The following is a 19254-nucleotide window of genomic DNA, read 5'->3' as shown; positions in this document are numbered from 1 at the left end:
CTCAGACTGTTGCTTTTTCTGTGGACTCGTGAGGAACCCTGAGCTCTTCAATTAGTTACTTCAGTGCAGTGCTTTAAAGGTAAGTAAGGGAATTTGGGTTAGTCTCCTCTTTACCTGATTCTTTCTGGATGGCAGCTTTGATGGTTGGTTTCCAAATTGGCTGTTCCAGCCGCAGCCTTGTAATAGGGCAGAAGGTGAACCCAAGCAGTGCTGGGGTGACTGGCCAGGTGAGCGATGGGGGGAGAGGCTGGGTCTGGGGACATGAGGATCTCGTATCCTAGCGGGATGCCTGTCACGGCAATGAAGCCTGGATTTTAACGGGCATGCCACCCTCCTCCTGCTGTGAGGACAGGCAGGCGTTTTTTAATCTTCATTGGCTTCTTGAAATCTGGTATTTACAGTGAGACTTTATTCAGTAATACCTGCTGCGAGCAGCAGATGGAGTGCACTTGAGTATCAAAGAGTTTGGGGACTCACAGCTATCGTCCTTCTTTTCCATCTTTGTGTAGGGTTTCCACATTTCCTCGCTAGACAGACTGGGAGAAAAAATCATAACATCAATATAACGTAACACTGAACATAAGATTCCTGTGCCATTGGGTTACTAGTAGGATTTCTCCTTGCACCACTCTCATCCTGCCTGCTGGTACCTTGAGAAAGACCAGATACAGCACTGGAAGCAGCCTGTAAGGAACTGGTGAATGAAGTCTCTGTGAGAAAAGCTTGGTGCAGGGCTGTCATGGGATTTTGTGTGGTTTCTGCGTGGAACGGTGCTGGTTTTGCTTGTGATCTCCTGGTTTGAGCCAGGTGGTTTGCTGCAGATTAGTCCTAACCCCCTAGCAGGAGCAGCAGTGCTGCAAATGAGTTTTGCAGGCCGTAGTGGGGTTGAATTTACAGGCTCAGAACGTATGTGCTCAGCTTGGAAACAGATTAGGAAAAAAGAGTTGTTACGTAAGCGCCCTGTCAGAAAGCAGAGCATTGCACGTAGGGAAACCGGCAGCGTGTTCCCAGAGATGGGTGTTGTATTAATCTCTAACCTCGATGCCTCTTGGCTTTGTGTGTATTCCAGAAAGGGCCAGGAGATTCTCTCGGAGACATCAAGTTCAGCCCTTATGAGGCAATGAAGCTCTATGTGGCATCAGGGGATGGCACCCTAAGCCTGCAGGACCTTGAGGGCAGAGCGGTGCAGGTGATCTCCCGTGCCCCGGACTGTGGCCATGAGTACCACAATGTTTGGTGAGGAGGGAGCACCGCAAGGGTGATTCTCCTGTTTGCTGGTGTTAATGCTGTGCTGCTGCTTGTGCTCTCTAACACCTTCATCTCTGCCAGCGATAGGAGACTCGTGGTATGAATTGATCCTGTGAGGGAGCTTGGGGACAGGCTCCTGGTCCTGACCTTAGTGCTGCAGGGTGGGTGACAAGCTAGGCAGCCGCAGGGTGCGTGGGCTTTCACAGTAGCTGGGCGTGCTGCCTGCATCTTCTGGTGGTGCTTTCTGGTGACGCCATCTCTTAAAGTCCAGATACTGACATTTTTTCACTTCATAAAGTGTGAGGTGAGAAGAGCAGGATAACTTCCTCCTCCACATCGTCGTCAGTTTCCGTTTTGTCTTCAGCAGCTCAGGAGGCCCAGGAAAGCCACAAAACATTTTTGCACAATCTGAGTTTCAGGTTATCGAGTTTACCCTGCTGCCTGTCTGGAGGCTTCAAGCTCAACACGCTTTGAATTCTAGAATAATTTATCATTGCAAGTGATGCTTTCCCAACAAGTTCCCAAAAGACCCTGGCTTTAACTCTTGCTGCCGTTCCCCTCCCGGCAGAGCTGGGGTTAAGCCATAGGTCTTTATCAGATAAGTCTCTATTCAGTTTTGTTTCCTGGGGCATAAAGTTAAGACAGTTTGATGTGCAAGTTTCCAGTCTAAAGCTTTTGTCTTTTTTTTACTGCTGCTTCAGTGTTTTGTGGAAAATGTCATTTTAAAGCTGTTTCAGTACATTTGTCGATGTCACGAGGGCATTCTGATCTTTCCCAAGGTGCGTCCAGTGCAGGCACCAAGTGGCTCTTTAGCCTCTATTATGTTCCACTGTCCCAGTGTGTCACACTCCTCCTAACGAGCACTTCACAGACAACTAGAAAGTTACTTGGTATTCAGTCACCGACAGAAAGCATTGCTGATAAGCCATCCCCCTTCCTGATACTGAGGCCCACACCATCAGGCAGGAGATCGCAGGGACCATCTGGTGCAGTCTCCCGTGTCAGGGAGGAGAGGGGACCCAGAGCTCGGCCGCCTTGGGAAGGCAGCCCTGATTTTGTGCCTTTCCTTCTAGCTGCTGGTACTGTAGTGTCGATGTCTCCGCAAGCTGCCGTGCGGTGGTGACGGGTGATAACGTGGGGAACGTGGTCCTTCTCAGCACTTCTGGTGAAGAGGTTTGTATGGCTCCATGCAGCGTCTCCTCTACGGGAATCTTTGTGACTCGTGTGCTTTCCTCCACTGGAGAGAGAAAGTACCCTGCAGCTCAGCAGATGGGTGCAGCCATTGTCTAGGTGGTGAGAAGTCCTCCAATTCTGTTTGTCACACTGTTGAGCGTAATGGTAAAAGTCCCCAAACGGAGGCTGTTGTGTGTGACCCCTTCCTTAAGAGTATTTGCTCCTGACCAGAGTAATTACAGGGTAACCTGAAGACGTGAGCACCCTCTGCCACCAGCCTTCACAATTCCAGAAATTTAGTGCGCTGGTGGGAATCCTTTGGGAGATACTGCTTTGATGTATATACCCTTCCGTGACCTTGGAGTAGGTACGCAGCAGTAACGAGCAGTGTTGGGACGGAGCTTGCACTGCTGCCGTGAGACACGAGAGGGCAGGCAGAGGCAGAGGCCGAGGCAGGCTGTGCCTCCGGGTCTGGCCTAGTGCGGAAACCCGTGGGAGCACAGCTGGAGTGCGCCCCGCTCTGCGGAGCCTGCTGCACCCTCACACCAGAATGACCATTTCTCCTGCCTATAAGTCTGCCCCCCAGGGAGCTGCGGCCAGAGGCAGCTGCGTAAGTGAGTGGGCAGAGTCAGAAGTGCCCCTAATGACTGGTGCTTAGTCAAGGTCAGTTGCTTCCTTTCCGTTTTTTTCTTCTAAAAGAATGTGACGGTCTCTTCTGCACTTGGGAAATAGCCATTATTGTAGGAAGGATGGGCCAGCATCACCTTTTTGATTAGAAATAATTTTCCAGCTTTGGATATAAATTCTGAGTTGGTATCTATTTGTTGTCCTTAACTGAAATATTTCTCCTGCCCTCACGTTTCTTCACTGATGTATTTCCAGAAGCCAATTGTATCTCCTCTCACCTATTCTACTAAGATAAACAAAGCAAGCTCTTTTTTTGTCTTCTCCCACAAAGCAGGCCCTTCCTTTTTACTCTTGGCAGTGCATTTTCTGTACCTGTTCCATTCTGTTTTAATCTTTCTGCACGTGGAAGACTGGCACTGCATGAAGTATCCCAGATGTGGTCTTTCTTCGTACAGTGGCACTAATTCTTCTGTGAACCAGGGACTGTGTTTTCCTTTCTCATAGCTGTAATAAATTGGTGGATCAAAGTTCTCCTAGAATTAAATAGTTAGTTCCCAAGGTCATTCTTCTCCTTTTTTGTTTCCAGTGGATAAACTCTTGGTGCATTTTAGGAGTTTTGTTACTCTGTAAATGTGAGACCTCTTTACTCTGCACTAGTAGATCATTATTCCATGTCTTTACTCCAGACCTTGATTTTTTTTTTCTGTTTGATTTTCCATTTCCTCTGCTGCAGATTTGGAAGCTGAAATTGCACAAGAAGAAAGTGACTCATGTGGAGTTTAACTCCCGATGTGAGTGGTTGTTGGCCACAGCGTCTGTGGATCAGACAGTCAAAATTTGGGACCTCAGAAACATGAAAAACAAAATGGATTTTCTTCATGTGCTTCCTCATGACAAACCTGTCAATGCAGGTGAGTTAAGGATTTAATTGCATGGATTTCTGCGGAGTCCACTCATCTCGGCTCTTGCCACTGTGGCAATGTGAGCTTCTGCTCAGACGAAGCTGTGCGGTAGCTGGTGTTAAGGCAAGGAAGGCACTGAGAACGTGTGGCCTGAGGAGGGGGGTGGATGGGGCAGCTGCGGCGCAGTTGTGGCCTTGTCTTGAGAGGTGAGCGTGGAAGCATCAGTGGTGGCTGAGATTAGAAACCTGAATTTATTGGGGCAGTTCCTTTGACAAAAGCAGAGCGTGGGACTCAGACCTCTGTCTCTTGGGTACAGTTTTAGGAGTTAGTAGAAGTCCAAACTGCAGGTGTCTGTCTCCAAATTTTCCACTCACTTTCTATTTCAACGAGCGAGTTCCTTTCTTCGCAACATCTCGTTCTGTGATTCTAAAATGAGAATAATGATTCTTCTTACATAACCCAGCACCATAGGTTTCAGCTTACTGTTCGCAAGAACTTTGAGTTTGTTTGAGACAGGGAAAGTCTTGTCTGTTGGGACACATGGCCATATTCACATCTCTGTGAAAGAAATAGCCATGGGTTTCCAATCAGGGAAATGTGACTTCTATGTTTCCTGCCAGTTGCAGCATTGTGATCTGTTGTTTGCCTCACTGTCCCCCTCTCCCAGCTTACTTCAGCCCAACAGACGGTGCCAAGCTCCTGAGCACAGACCAGCACAGTGAAATCAGGGTTTACTCATCTTCAGACTGGACCAAGCCACAGCACCTGATCCCACATCCCCACCGGCAGTTTCAGCACCTCACACCTATTAAGGTGAGTTAGCCAGCGCAGTCTGAGAGGACTATCCCGCTGGGTGCTTGCAGCTGGCTGTACATCAGAAACGGTCCCATTTCTGGTCAGGGTATTACATCAGTGGGTAGATGTTCACACTGCTGCAACTCCCAGCGGGGCGCTGTTCTGAGGATACTCGCGTTCCTCAAGCCGTGGGTGGGATGTACAAACTGTTGCTCATACTGCCGGTAGTCTGGTGTGTGTCAGTATGAGCTCTGGCCCTAACTCACCATCACTCTGCTCTTACGACTAGGCTACGTGGCATCCTCGCTATGACCTCATTGTAGCAGGTCGCTACCCAGACCCTAAGTTCCCAGGGTACACGGTGAACGAGCTACGAACCGTTGATGTATTCGATGGAAACACTGGGGAGATGGTTTGTCAGCTCCATGATCCAAATGCTTCTGGTATCATCTCGGTGAGTTGAGCGCTGCAGCTGAAAGGGCCCCGTGTACTGAACCGCAGCCACAGGGCACGGGCTGGGGGCTGGAGCAATAGGAGCGTCCGCGTTACGTGTGACACTCCGGCTCTCGTGGGGTACGGCTGCTGGGAAAGCGGCTAGCTCGAGCAGGCCGGTCCGTGGTCATCCGCGGGTTTTCTGTGGTAGTCTTTCGGGAGCGTTGGGTTTTCCAGGCAGTTTGTTGCCGTTATATAAGCCGTGGTTGCTCTTACGACTCTGTTATATAAGGAGTGATGCTCTTACAGACTGATTGTGTTTCCATTTCCAGCTCAATAAATTTAACCCTATGGGAGACACGCTGGCTTCTGGCATGGGTAAGTAAGGACAAGCTAGGGCACTGAGCACAGCCGTGTTCCAGTCCCAGAGAAGGGCAAGCTTGTTTCTGCAGCCTAAAGCAAGTTGTTAGCGAGGGTTTCCCAAATCCTGCTTGCTGGTAGCCCTCTGTATTTCCTACATCTGTAAAGGAGAGACCACCTTTTCAGTCTTCCGCCGTTGCAGTTAGAAAAGTTTGCTCGGCATCTCCTGTGAAACATCCCTGAGAGCACCCAGCCCAGAGGAGCGAGGCCTCCGCTCTCCACATGCGGAGAACAACGGGGGGGTGGGGTGGAAGCCTTCTCCTGCTAGGCCGTACCCTCTCCCTTCAGTTAATTTATCTTATTTCCCAGGCTGCAGAGCCAAGATTACTCAGTTTTCGCAGGCTATAGAGGATTAAGGGAGATGGCTCTAGATAGAAGTCTTAGACCTGTCACAGATGAATTACTTGATTATGTTTCTTAATTAGGTCAAATTTCCATGGCTGCAATAATTATCTTTGCATCCTCTGTACCTTGGAAGTATCTTAGAACAGACAAAGTCTTTTGAATTTCTGGCATTTAAGTGACAGCCTAAGGTATTTGATGTAGCGTTTCTGATGCATTCTGATGTAGCGTGTTTAATTTTTCCTCTTAGGCTTTAATATTCTGATCTGGAGCCGGAAGGAGATGGTGGCCAAGAAGCAAGAACATCTTTTGAAAGCCATGACAGAACAGGGGATTGGAAGCTGGAGTTGGTCCAGACGTGGAGGGCAGAGGCAAGCAAACCCTGGGACAAGCAAACTCAAAGCTAACTTACTGTCTTGGGAGCTGGAGGAGACGAGAACAAAAAGCAGTAATTCTAAATCACAGGGAAGGAAGCGAAAAGGGAAGGATCTAGAGAACTGATTTAGCTTTTTTATCCTTTCTGGATCACAGGGTACAAATTCAGTGTTGGCGATGGGCAGTGTAAGCCGTGCAGGGCATTAGACTTCTTTGTCCTTCCTCCCTGGATCTGATATTCCTTCCCTGATTCTCTTTGCTTTCCCTTCTAGCGAGTTGTGTCAGTACTCAGTTCTTCCTCCAAGTGGAGTTACCACCCATTTTCTGAGGCACTAGGAAAACTTCAAAGATATTCGCAGACCGTGCTGAAGTTACTGCTTCCAGCCTGCCACATCTGCTTGTCACCACTTGTCAGAGGTTGCCGTCTCCTGTAGCTGGCTGCAGAGCAGCTCGCGACAGGGTCCCCAGCCCGTTGTAGTCACACTGAGCTGAGAAACGCTTTGCTGACAAGGGTAATGTCCTGGAAAGGTTGAATGTCACAGGGGCGATGGGTAGCTTGGGTAGCCTAGGGAACACCAGCCTCTCCCATATGCAAGCTTCTTGGAAAACATGTGTCTGTCAGGACCGCAGGCTTGGCCTGTTAACTAGATCACCAAGAACATGATGCTGTCGGAGCTCTTTACCTGCTGCACAGGGTGCCAGGGCAGCATGGAGCTGGGAACCTGCCTCTAGTTTCTGTTTTCAGAGCTCTAGGCTTTTTCTTGTCACTGGTCAGGTAATTTTTTTCACCCATGCCTGCGAGCTTCAGAATGTTGGCTAAAAGTGTTGTAAAAAGCAGCAATGAGGAATTCCTTCCGAACACCCCTGCTCAGAGCCAAATCTCAAGACTGCTGTTAAACTAAAAAGTTTTGCTTTTTCTAGTTTGTTTACAAGGCTGCCTGGGGCCTTGCTGCTGTCCCAGAGGTTGGTGGATAGGACAGGCTCCAGGCCTGCTCGGATTTTCCATGTTCACTTTTATAGTTTCGCAGTATTGATATTAAATAAAGTTTTGTACTAAACTAAATCCTTTGATATACAGAGTGGCTGCTTTGAGCATTCTGCTGCACTGCTTTTGGGTGTGGGGAGAAGTTGTAGAGCTTTCTGCAGGAGGGCTGAGACCCACAGCACCGGTGGCAATACCAGTTGTAGTACTGTCTGCAACGGACCCTTCCAAGCTGGCGGGTTGCATTTTAAGCTGTATCTGCACATGGCTGCTACAGTCAGAACCAGCTTCTATCAATTCTCCCCCCGCTGTAAGTGGGATTGTACAGGAGGGAATCAGTGAGGGGATACACTGCAGTAAGCTCTGCCTGTTTTCCAGCACTGGGGATGCTGGTGCGAGCCCTGTGAACTCTTGGAGAAGAAGAGGAGTAGCGTTCAGTGTGAATTTTATTTTAATAATGAAATGTATTGGAACAATTACAGAAGGTCATTCACAGTCAAAATGTCTAAATCATCATAGAAACCTTTTCCCTGTGTGTGCAAAATCTGCTACCTTTAAAAATTACAGGTCTGGTCCTCTTAAATGCACTATTACCTCTTTCTTGTGCCTGTTCTCACAGGCAGTGGCTTTTTCTTTATGACTGTCTTGATGTGCAGGAGACTGAGATTGTATCTCCAGAGGACAAAAAGGTGAGGAAGATGCTGAGACCAGCAAGCTGCTTCTGCTTATTTTAGAGTTCCCATGCTGGGAGATGCCGATTATGGTGTAGGGAAAAGTCCCCACGGTACTCCATAGGGGAAGAAAAGGAAACGTCTGTAACCTAAGGACTGGCTTCTGCCGCCAAGAGGGGAAGGGAACTGCACAGAAAGGGAAGCAAAAGTGGGAAGTGAATGTGCAGCATCACCATCTGAAGAGCCTGTGCTTCTGGTGCCTGCTGCAGTCTACTTTTCTGCCAAAAGCTGCAAGGCAGGTGGTGAGCACTTGGCATCAAGTTCCCCGCAGCAGCTGTAGCGTGCACAGAGGGGCCAGCCTGGAGAAAGGATCACGCTTTGGACAAAAAGCCAAAGCGTGGCAAATAATGGGATCCACAGTCACCTGCAGACTCTAACCCTTAATGGTTTTTTGTTTGTCGTCCGTCCAGTAGGGAAGATAGGAAGAAAAACTACAGAACTTGGCATTTGATCTAGTCTTAGGTAAAGAGCTCTGCTACATCTCTTTAATTACAGCATAAAAACCTTCTGCTAGTAAAGCATCTTCCTTGGGCTCACAGCTGAACTGTGGGCTGCCTGCAGCACTCGACAGTCCCTGTAATAGGTACTGGAGGTTCAGAGGCGGGGAAGTCAAATCCAAAGGCTGAATCTTTACAGATAGGGCCAAGGTTTCTTATCTACGGGGACTCCTTTCTAGAGCCAACATTACACAAGAAATTGGGTGCAGGTTTGCTATGATCCCAGGAATTAATCTCTCTGATGAAGCTCTTTGAGCTTCTTCGGATCATACGTAACCTACGCTGAGCTGAGTCCTAGAACCTACTGCCAGGTTTTGAATCTTGTCCCGATTCCAGGCCAGTCCTCTCTTGAACCACAGTGTAAGGAGGGGGGAAAAAAAAAGACCAGTTGCCAGCAGCAACTACTTGGCAGTGACCTCAAGAAACCCTTTCCACTGTCTGCCACCATCTGCAGCAGTTCCCTCTGCATGGACAGCAGGTGAGTCTCGGTGCATCGTTGACGAGCTGCACCCTCTGCTCCAAGCCCAGCCTTCCTACCATCACCAACCCAATGGCTTGACAGAAAAGCACTCGAAGCGCGCTGACACTGAAGAGACGCACCTCCTGACTGCAGTGGATGTGGCAGCTGAGGGGGGCACGTGCCCCTCTGCCGCAGTCATGGTGAGTGGTAACATTCACAATCACTTGAAAGGAGGAAAACTTGACCAGCTCCAACTGGCCATGTTGGGAATCCCAGACTAGGTAGGCTGTACGGGGACTGGGGGCACCACGCAGTGTACTGGCTTCAGAATTACGGTGTCATTTCCATCAGAGGAGCTCAGGTCTCTGTCTCTGGGATGTCACCTTTAGAAAACATTCAAAAATCAAGTCCAGCTTCATTCTGGGAAGCAATGGCCAAAGGAGAAGAACGCTCAGTAAATGAAGGTGCCCAGTGATCCTCCGGGGTGAGGCTGCTCCCTCCTACTGTCTGGGAAGGAGTTGCAGCAACTTTCAGGCCTGCTCTTCTCCCTCGTTGGAAACGTGCCGGTAACCGGGGGGCTGAGACTGTATGCGAAAGAGTATAGTCAAGAGGAGGATTATAAGGAGAAGGAGAATGGATCCACACACAGCCAGACCCACAAACAGTTCTGCAAGGAAGAAAACAAGTGGTCAACAGGGTATCGACCAAGCTTTCCCCGTCTGCCGTGCTCTGCTCCAGCCTGGGCTCACCTGTGTCGTGCATGCTGCCTGCCACCTGGCATTCCTGCTCCCAGTCCTGGGGAACAACAGGATCGGTGAGTTCCAAGAACCTTTGCAGTGGGCATTTATGCTGGCAGCCAGGGATTGTCAGTGGGAAAGGTTCTTTCCCACTCTCGTTCCGGAAAAACATCTCCACGGAGAAGTTACTGAAAAAAACCCACAGCTAGATGTTTGTTTGGTTTTTTCTCCAGCTGAAGTCATCCCTTCCCAAAAACTTAGTGTGCACACCCTTTCCTTTATTTTGGTGGTAGTTTTCCTCCTAAGAGTCTGCCACTAGGAGCAAGATTGCATCCCCCTAGGGTGGAGCCTAGCCTAGGTGTCTAACCCTTGAGGTGAAATCACAGCAGATGTCTTTACTGCAGCCCTCACCCATCATCCTCTTGGTACAGCTCAAATAAATGACATGAGGCGTATGGTGCTTGAATCTTGTTGTAGACATCTAGAGCCATCTGCAGTGCCACAAGTGTGGTGTCATGCTGAGAAAGAGGGAAAAAAACCAAATCAGTCACCCTTACGGATGTGGCAGGGCAGCTCAGACCATAACAGACAGGGCTGTGCCGAGGGGATGTCACCTCTGTGACTCCCATCTGGAGGAAGGGAGAGGAACTGTACAGCTAGCGCCGTGATCTGTGAGGGTGCCAGAGAAGGGGAGGAAGTGAAACACAGCCGTATATATCCTGCATTGTTCTTTAAGAATTGATATGTAGGGAGGAACGTGGGAGAGACGCTGGACTTTCCAGTCAGGAGGCTGCCGGGAAGGAGGGGATGACTCCGCATCTACACTGCTGAACCATCACATCCATAAGCACCCCCACATCCACCAAATAAATACAAAGTCTGCCAGTCTCATTCACAAGCCTCAGCTAACGGGAACAAAGTGCAGGGTGGGAATTTTCCTCAGGGGCCCCAGAGGAACGATGCCAGAAACTGCACATCCCACCCAGCCAGAGGCAAAGATGCACGTCTTGATCCTGCATGGGCTGTAGAGAAGGCAGAAAGGGGAAGAACTACCACCAAGCCCCTGTGAAGAGGAGATGGGTAAAAGGTAGCCCCCAAGCTCTGACTTACCGCTGAATACACAAGTAGTTTCAGGTTCTGGTGGGCAGAAACATTTGCTGCTTTTGTTAGGTTTTTCCTTATGTGACCCAGCAGGACCCCTGAGGAAAGGGAACAGCTGGTAAGAGGCAAAAACTAAACAGCAGCAGGAAGCTCCCTCCCCGGTGCACTCACCGCCTTGCAGACGAGCTTTTTCTACCCGACTGTGGATCCCAAACAGAAATTCAAAACCGAAGTCTTTAAGTTGCCTCAATTGAGTCATGACATCTGGTGTCGCCCATACAGGCAAATCCATTTTGTGTGCTTGCTAGAAAGAGAAACAGAATACTCATCTGCAGGTAGCACGGATCGCAGGTTCATCAGAGAATGGGAGTCCTACCCATACTGCTACTCATTTCTTATGTTAGTTTAAGTATGTCCCTTTCCTATTTATGCTTCTGTCCTCACGCTGCAGTGCTGCATACAAAGAATATATGATGTGGGGTGTAATGTTGTTTCAGAAACTACTTCATATGAAGCATAAAGATTAAAATCTAGGAGCTACATTTCTGTGAAAGCACAACTGGAGTGCAGGGCTATGTCGTAACACCAGTAACAGTAATCTTAGGGTGTTTACATGAGGCTGATTCTGCCCTGCAGATGGCATGCAGTGGAAAAAAAAAAAAAAAAAAAGAAAAAAAAGGTAAGTGAGAAAGCACCAGCTCAAGGTTGCTGGTGTACCTGCAGCATGGTTTCCCCAGAGGCTCTGAGGGCCACTGAAGGATACTGGAGAAAGTCAGCAAGCGCTCTGCAGATGTAACACTGGGATGCACCACTGGCAAAGCCCCAGTACTCAAACCCAGAATACATAGAACTGGGAACCAAGAGAAGAATTTGCTTTGCAGCCAACCCATTACAAGAAAAGACTAGTTACACTGACAGAAAAAACAGCAGTTGTGGTTCCCTGGCATTACTCGGGGCAATTTTCTAGGCCACATCCCACTAAACTGCCAGCAGATGAGGCTGAATATCCTTAAGGGCCCATTCTGTCTGAGTGGTTTGGAGAAACTCCCACCAGCAACTTAAGACATTGAGTTAGTTTTTTATTAATTTAAAAAGAGAACAGCTAGTAAGTTCAGCTGTTTCTTGGACTTTTTTTATCTCCTCCATCCAGATGGCAGAATGAATCTAGTGGCTCGGGTGAGAAACACAATCCTTCTCTTCAGGGCACCGTTTGTACGGGTTAGAAAAAAAGGGGGAAGCCCAAAGCAGCTGAAGAGTCTGATCAGCCTAATGGTATAGTTTTGAAGTAAAACTCCCCTTCCTCAGAACATTCTGCTTCCATTTGGGGGCAGCAAGCTATTCTCCAAGTTCTCTGGGGTTACAGTGATTTGTCAGCTGGCCTTCCATGCCCAATTTGCAAGCTCATCAAGCAACTCTTGAAAATGAAGAAGATTTGAAATTCTTGATCTCTCTGACCAAAAGATTTTTTGTTGCTGACAGAAGTTGCTTCACTGTGATTGTTACAAGATGGGAGATCAGGTTTGTGATACAAAGGGCAAATTTACATAGTGCAATGCAGCTCTGGACTGGAATATTCTCAGCTTGCAGCAACTCAAGCTGCTACTTCACATAGCAACGTGCAATTCCATGCAGATTTATCTTTTCTGTCCCCAAAGTAGTCCCCACCCTTGCATACCACTGCCAGTAAGCTAAGCAGTCTTGCGCCTCCACAGAATTAGCATGAGACAGCATCAAAACACCTGGGTTTACTGCTTCTTCCACAATTAGCTAGTGTGACAGGAAAGATCTCTCCAGTTTCCTTCATTGTGCTGTTTCGTTATATACAAATAAACCTGTGTGCAACAACTGTAAGTCTCCTGGATACATGACCTTTGCTCTAGCGTTATCACAGCACAACTAGCTTGATTTGGGATTTTGTTTTAGCCTTCAGGAGATGTGCTTTCAACAGAACTCCACGCGCATATAGAGTTTGGTGCCCCACCCAGGCAGTAGAAGGGTGACACCAGTCTCTACAGTCTTTCTCTGGCAAAGGACTTTATAATAGGTCAAAAACCAGATGGGTGAACCCTACTTAACCTAGAAGACCATTCTTTTCTTTTAGACATGGCACTAACAGAAGCACAGAAAGAAAAGCAATTGATCTAAAAGCAAGAGACAGGTAGAGATAGAACCAGGATTAGTCCTAATTTATGCTCCCAACTTAAATCATAAAGTTAACATTTCTTTGGTTTCCAGAGATCTTGTTTCTACCTAACTGAACTCAGACCTGTTCACAGAGACTAAAGGTTTCGGATTGCGGTCATTTTCTAGTGACTTTCCAAAGAAGTATTTATTATTCAGGTGGGACTTTTTCTGGCTCTGGCACGATATATATCTAAGCTACAAAGTGGGAGGTTATAGGTTGCAAAAGCAGGTAACCCCGGGCACATGTCTCTAGTGAGTAGAAACTTATTATTCTGAAATTAGAACATTACTTCTAACCATTGGGTGGGAATGGTGAAAAGTTGTTTTATGGGATTTTGCAAAATAATTCTCTACCAAATCCAGTGAGTCCTAAAGACCTAATTCGCATGGCTGTATGATGATGGCGAAACTTACTTCACAGAACAGCGTGTCATACACACTCCAAACAGACTCCAGAGAGACATCCCGGATCCCAGTCTCATTTGCCACCATCTGCAGGAATTGCTGTAGGTATGAGAAAAGAGAAAGGCCTTCAATTTTCTGATCTCATACCGTATCTCATGTGCAGGCATTCCTGCCCTTTTCTCAGAGCTCTGATTATACAGAAGTGATAATACTTTAACTACGAGCCTAAGACCACCTTATCTCATGCAAACAGTCACTTACCCAATTCTCTTTGGTCTTATTTATGTATTCTGCTGAGTGCCGTGTTTCATTCTGTAGCTGTTCATACCGCGGACAGGGGGTCAAAGGAAACTTCAGTAGCTGGGCAGAGACAACAAGAGCAGCTAGGTCACCGAGAAGACTGAAGTACAGCATTTGCAGTCAACACACGCATCTGTAGTGAAACCCTGACTAGCAGGATGCATCTATAAACAGCCTCAAGTACCGCCTTCTAACATACTCCAGATCGTGTGTGGTCCACGGAGGTGTCGCGGCTAACATGTTGAGCGAACACGGCCTCTGAATTCTTGCCTTGTTCTCAGAACAACCTCTACAAGGTAGGTCCCAGAAGAAGTGCAAGACAACGTGAATCAAGACCGAAGCAAAGACTTTTGGAGAAGTCAGCAGAATACACCACTTGAGTAGTCAGTACATATCCCTGAGACTAACTTACCCTTTCAGCTGACTCGGGCACCGTGTGCACAGGGATAGGCTGCCAGGAGATGTTAGGGTTGAAGATCTGTTGTCCCTCTGGGGGATACAGGCCTGCCAGATTGGCCTCCGCACTCATCAGCGTCCGATCATAGTCTGTGCTGCGGATGAAGATCTGCCAGGAGAGGGACAGCACACCATTAGTAACGCTGCTATAAGTGGTGACGCTTGGACGCAGGACGATACACTCACTGAGGAACATTGCCAAGCGCCCTGCAGCTGCTCACGGACAACAGGATAACCGGAGTTGAAGTGACTGAACCTGTAGATGTCGGCCTCGGCAAAACTGTAAGGACGGTCACAAAGACAATTTGGTGCATGATACCGGAGCGGTCTGTTCTGCACCAGTGGGATAGCCAGATGCACTGGGCAGAGGTTACGGGGAGAAAGGAGTCTGAATATGAGGAAGAGTCACAGAAGAGCAAGACAGAGATGCATCTAACGATGGGCACAGATAGGAAATGTGCTATATTTACAGAGCAGGACTGGGGAAAATTACTGCATTCAGTTCTCGGTTCTAGGAACGACCTGCTGTGCTCATGAGAAAAAGTGGCTTCTCCAGGCCTCGGTTTTTCCATCTAAGAAATGAAGACAAGAGTGATCTAACCAACAGGAGAGAAGAAAAGGGGGAGCTGGGGTTTGTTTGATCATTGTGGGCTCTTGGGATTAATGGGCCAAGGCTTATCATTCTGGAGCTCAGAGAGAGATAGATCTGAGCCAGAAAACAAGAGAAATGAGAAAAATAGATGAGTTCAGAAGGTCAAAATAGCAAAATTTTGGTACCTGTGCACTGAAAACAGTTAGGGGGAGACTGGAGAGAAACCAGTGAAAAAAACAAGAGGAACACATAGGGAGTCATGAAAGAATGTCCTAGGAAACAGCATGTTGAATCTGAAACAAGAATAAAAAGCCAGAAGACTGAAATACAATGTCAAGATTGTTTTGGGTTTTTTTTTTTTATGTTAACTGAGTAGAGAGAAACATAAGAAAAAATACATATGCTCACTCTGTATGGCATCTCCCATGTGAAGTGTATCTCAAAACCTGGCAGTCATGAGGGGGGGCAAAAAAAAAGTCTTTTCTCTGACAATTTCTACCCACTTTTACCTCTTAAATGTGGCTTGAAAACAACTGACCCTGTACTCACTGGACAGGATTGCTTTCATCCTCGGTAAACTCTGAAGAAATAGAAAGGAAGTATTTTAAAAGATAAGGATCTAATTCTAGAAGCGTTGTAAAAACCAATTAAGCCCTAAGTGTACATGCTTTCTTCAGCACCTTTTGCCAGGGCTCCAGCTTGTCGCTGAGTCAGGTGACAGATGGTTACATGGTGTCACCCAGAGGCAACATTTCTTATAAGGGAGGTTGCTCAACTTGAGCAGGGGTTTGGGCTTGGTTAGCAGAACAGCCTTTGTTTGCATATGCTTTGGTTTGTTTTTCCCTTCCCAAGGAAGAGAAAGAAAACAGTTTCAGCTGGCAAAAGCATTACAAGAGCAAAGTATGTTTGGAAAGGAACTACTGAGGAAGGTTAAAGGATCTGTGTTTGAGCTGACGCTGGAAATTTTGTTGACGAAGCAAATGTCAAAGAAGGGATGTAATCTGAACTATGACAAGCTGGGTGTTTACTGGGGAGCCCAAAAAGGGGGGAAATAGAGACAAAATTGTAAGGGGATTCTCAGTTTCCCCTATCTGATCAATCACCCAAAGTGAGCTCAGATAAAGTAACTGAACCGATGCAGAGCCAGTTGTGAGACAAGGGGTCTTGACTGCCCGCTGTCCATCTGAACCATGTGCGTGCCTCTCTTCACAGCACTTGCTCATGTTCTGGTTGACTCACACCTCTTTGATCGACCAGCAGGGGTATTTGGGGAGATTTTCCTTACTTTCTTTGATCTTTCAAATTTCCCCCTGTGCTTAGCACATGGTTCCACAAGGGCTCTGTAAATTTTAAATAAAAGGAACATGCCAGTTTCACAAGGTCTATTATAAAGTGTAGCAACATCCAAGAGACAGAAAGGAAAACTAATAGCTTTGGGGGACTGAAGCTGTTGAGACTTTACAGGTGGAAACAAGTGAGAGGCTCACTTCTGGTTAGGCAGTACTGCGTATATGGACAGAATCCCATGGGATTGTACCTGATGTGCACTGGGGAGGGCTGGGCAAACGCAGGTTGCATTCTTGTCAGCTGATATCACACACACAAAAAAATCTCACAATCTCGAGTAAGAAACAAGTATCAGGAACAACACAGCAGCCCTGGTTTGCTCCCTTGGCTTGAGCAGGCGGCTGCCAGTCTCACAGCGGTGCTGTTGCGGCGCGGCTGCTGCCCGCCCCCCATCCCCCCCGACAGCCGGGGCCGCCCTGAGGCGCTGCCGCTCCGTTCCCCCGGCCCCGGCCCGGCTCCCCACCGAGCCCGCGCCCGGCCTGTCTTCTCCAGCTCGGCAGCCTGCGGTGGGAACGGGCCGGGAAACAAAAAACACTTCAGAGACGAAGCGCGGCGCCGGCGTTTCCCCTCCGAAAGAAGCCGCCCGCGGCGCTGCCCGCCCGGGCCCTCGGGCGGCACGGAGCGCCCTTCCCCGCCGACACTGACCTCCAGCCGCCGGTACGTGCTGCTGAGGAAGCCACGGTAACGCCGCCGCAGGGCCTGGCCCAGCTCCCACTGCTGCCGCATCCCCACCTGCAACGGCACGGCACGTTACCGGCGGCCCCGGCCCCGGCCGGCCCCCGCCCGCCGCGGCCCCCGCCGCACCTGCGTGAGCTGCCCGAAGCCCTGGGGCCAGGCGGCCTCCTGGAAGGGGTCCCGCGGGTAGGCCTTGATGGGCGAGCGGTCTCCGTGCCGGTACACCTGCGGGCGGCACCGCGTCACACCGGGCCCACGGCCCGGCCCGGCCCGGCCGCCGCCCGCCGCCCCCCTTCCCCCTCACCAGCGTAACGAAGCGGAGGCTACGGGGCCGGGCGGGCGGCGGCTGGAGGCAGAGCGCCAGCAGGAGCAGGACGGCGCCTCCCCAGCCGCACCCCGCCGCAGAGGCCGCCATGACGCCTCCCCTCACGGCCCCGCGGAGCGGAGCGGAACGGAAGGAAGCGGACGGGGGCGCGCACGGATACAGTTCACCACAGCACAGCGGAAGCGCCGCGGAACAGGGCGCGGGGAGCCGCCTCACAGCTTCCCGCGAGCAGTGCGCCTGCGCGGCTGGGCCCGGGCGGCGGGGGCCGGTGAGGGCTGGGGCGGGGCGGCCCCGGGGGCTTCACGGCATGCTGTCCCCGCCGCCGGGCCGGGCGCCCCTCGGCCAGCCCGGCAGGCGCGGGGCGGCCCCGCAAAGCTCGGCGGGGCCGGGCGGGGAAGGGGCGGGGCCCACGGGGGGCTCCTCCCGCCGGGCTGAGGCGGGGCCTGGCGGCGGGGCGGCCCGCTCAGCCCGCCGGCCTGCTGCGGGAGCGCCGGGCCCGCCGAGGAGCCGCCGCACGGCCGGGTCGGGCCTGCCGCGGGTAACGCCGGCCCGCGGGCCGCAGCCACGCAGGTGCTGGGCGGGGGGCGGGAGCGGGGGGCTCCGCCGCGTTGCGTTCGGCGGGCGAGGGAGCGGTACCCTCGGTGCCTGCCTCGGCCGCGCCGGCTGCTGCTTTCGGGAAGGGGGGGGGTTCGCGGTGTTCTCGCGTCGCCCGGCGGCTCCCGGGTAAAGCCGTAACGGGTAACGCTTGGGCTCGGGGATCCCTCCCAGGCCGGACGGCTCCGTGACAGCAGCAGGGGACGTGCGGGCGCGCACAGCGCGGCTGGGCTGCCGCCGCGGGTCCTTAATCGTCTCATCCCTTGAGCCAGCCTGAGGGTGGCTCCGCTGCCGCCGCTGCTGCCCGCGGCTCCGGCTCCCCCCGCGGCTCCGGGCCCTCTCTCGGCTCTGTGCCCCCGCGGCAGTCTCCGTGCTGTGCGGGCCGGCCAACCGGTGGGGAAACCCGGCCTCTGCCGCCCCGCTGGGTCCTTGGCCGGGGATCCGGCAGGTGCCATTTAGAGGGAAAACTCACGGGTGGCCAGGCGAGTTGTGCGCTGTGTAGCGCTACTCTCCACCTGCGAGCGCTGGAGGCAGGTAGTTCCAGGGCTTCCCAGCTTTCCTTTTCTTTTTTACGGAAGGACGGAAACACGGCACCGGTGTTCGCAAAGAAATCTTGGAGTCGTGAGGCCCAGTGGCTCAAACCCCGTCTCGTTTGTATGTGTTTATTTGCTCGAAGCTTTGCGGCCTTAGCAAGCTAGGCGTGTAATGTCTTAGAGCGCTGAATTATTTATGAGGCAAGGGGTTATTGCCAGCGCAGGCTGGGTGTAATGCACAAAGTTCAGCAGGATGGAATAATGCGTTTAATTTGCTCGTGCTCGAATGCGTAGCGCGTTTCAATTAACGCTATTTCTTGTCTCTAGGAACGCACGAAGTTGTGTTATTTTTTGCTGACGCCGTGCCGCTTGGGGTTCTTGCCGGGAAGAAAAGGTTCTGTGCGGGCAGAGACGGGGCGTCGTGGCTGCGGGGACCTGCGGGTCTGTCGCCCTCCCGCCGGTTTTGCGCCTCCCGGAGCGGAGGCTGCGGGCTGGGACGAGCGTGGGACAAGGCGCTGAACGCGCCCGTGGGCCGCCGTTCCGGTGACCCGTCATTAGCAGGCAGGGTTTAATTGCGATGACCTGGGGGTGGTGGTGGGGGACGGGACAAGCGGCCTCCAGCCCCCACGCGGCCTCACGGGGGGCGGGGCCGGCGGCGCCTGCACGTGACGTGGGGCTGCGCCACGCGTGACATCACGGCAGCTCCGCCGGGAGCAGCGCGGGGCCCGGCCGGCCCTCCTGCCGGCAGCCGGGGCACCGGGGCCGCGCCGGTAACGGGCCTCCGCGGTTCTGGCGGTGGGGGTGGCGGCCGCCGCCTCGTGCTGCCCGGCCGCCCCGCGTGGCCGTGACTCGCAGCGGGTCTCCGGGCTGGAGGGCACTGGAAGGAAGCGGGGCGGCGGCGGCCTGTTCCCCGGGGTCGGCCCGGGGCTCGCTGCCTGGCGCGGTGAGGGGCCTGCCGGCTCGGGCTGGCGGGGCTTGCGTAGTCGCAGCGTTGGAGGGAGTCCCTCCGCTAAAGGGAGCG

The 19254-nt window shown here is 51.4% G+C and overlaps 3 protein-coding genes across 14 annotated transcripts in view; 2 read left to right on the top strand and 1 right to left on the bottom strand.

The window, feature by feature from the left end:
• The window catches only part of DDB2 (damage specific DNA binding protein 2), a 48947-nt gene extending 41570 nt beyond the window's left edge, over nucleotides 1-7377 (top strand). For 5 of the 6 annotated variants that reach the window (XM_027804774.2, XM_055715364.1, XM_027804773.2 and 2 more), the window contains exons 5-11: nucleotides 1070-1236; nucleotides 2322-2421; nucleotides 3782-3959; nucleotides 4618-4763; nucleotides 5035-5199; nucleotides 5510-5555; nucleotides 6190-7377. In XM_027804774.2, the coding sequence (XP_027660575.1) occupies nucleotides 1070-1236; nucleotides 2322-2421; nucleotides 3782-3959; nucleotides 4618-4763; nucleotides 5035-5199; nucleotides 5510-5555; nucleotides 6190-6440 (1053 nt within the window). In that variant the 3' untranslated portion in view covers nucleotides 6441-7377. The remainder of the gene's footprint in view (nucleotides 1-1069; nucleotides 1237-2321; nucleotides 2422-3781; nucleotides 3960-4617; nucleotides 4764-5034; nucleotides 5200-5509; nucleotides 5556-6189) is intronic. The other variant, XM_027804775.2, reaches the window with a different exon arrangement.
• Nucleotides 7378-7724: 347 nt separating this feature from the next.
• Nucleotides 7725-17218, bottom strand: ACP2 (acid phosphatase 2, lysosomal). Of its 2 annotated transcripts, none has more exons than XM_055715371.1 (11): nucleotides 17086-17218; nucleotides 16911-17006; nucleotides 16752-16838; nucleotides 14124-14276; nucleotides 13673-13771; nucleotides 13421-13510; nucleotides 10994-11126; nucleotides 10832-10920; nucleotides 10133-10239; nucleotides 9734-9909; nucleotides 7725-9651 (listed from the first exon to the last, which is right to left on the bottom strand). In XM_055715371.1, the coding sequence occupies exons 1-11, from the start codon at nucleotides 17194-17196 to the stop codon at nucleotides 9515-9517; spliced, it is 1278 nt and encodes a 425-aa protein (XP_055571346.1). In that variant the 5' UTR covers nucleotides 17197-17218; the 3' UTR covers nucleotides 7725-9514. The 2 variants fall into 2 exon arrangements, with proteins under 2 accessions (XP_055571346.1, XP_055571345.1); XM_055715370.1 differs by having other exon boundaries at nucleotides 7725-9568.
• NR1H3 (nuclear receptor subfamily 1 group H member 3) overlaps nucleotides 16539-19254 on the top strand; it is a 31895-nt gene continuing 29179 nt past the window's right edge. The window contains exon 1 of one of the 6 annotated variants that reach the window (XM_055715375.1): nucleotides 16539-16763. The gene's annotated coding sequence lies outside the window, so the exon portion shown is untranslated. Of the gene's footprint in view, nucleotides 16764-17253; nucleotides 17375-17527; nucleotides 17677-18983; nucleotides 19004-19030; nucleotides 19177-19254 lie in introns of those variants that run through there. The other 5 variants (XM_055715376.1, XM_055715374.1, XM_055715372.1 and 2 more) reach the window with 5 other exon arrangements.

The sequence above is a fragment of the Falco cherrug genome, chromosome 7 (genome assembly GCF_023634085.1).
Source record: "Falco cherrug isolate bFalChe1 chromosome 7, bFalChe1.pri, whole genome shotgun sequence".
In the NCBI taxonomy this organism is placed as follows: Eukaryota; Metazoa; Chordata; class Aves; order Falconiformes; family Falconidae; genus Falco; species Falco cherrug.
Note: the sequence above shows the minus strand (reverse complement) of the source record. Positions and strands in the feature narration are given on the sequence as shown.

Excerpts from the sequence above, each read along its gene's own strand:
- ACP2 (XM_055715370.1), bottom strand. The coding sequence starts at position 17,196 with ATGGCGGCCTCTGCGGCGGGGTGCGGCTGGGGAGGCGCCGTCCTGCTC. Across the intron at positions 10,921-10,993 it reads AAAAGCTCGTCTGCAAGGCG|GGGTCCTGCTGGGTCACATA; the intron begins GTGAGTGCACCG and ends CCCTTTCCTCAG. Across the intron at positions 9,910-10,132 it reads CTGTACCAAGAGGATGATGG|TAACTTCTCCGTGGAGATGT; the intron begins GTGAGGGCTGCA and ends GGTTTTTTTCAG.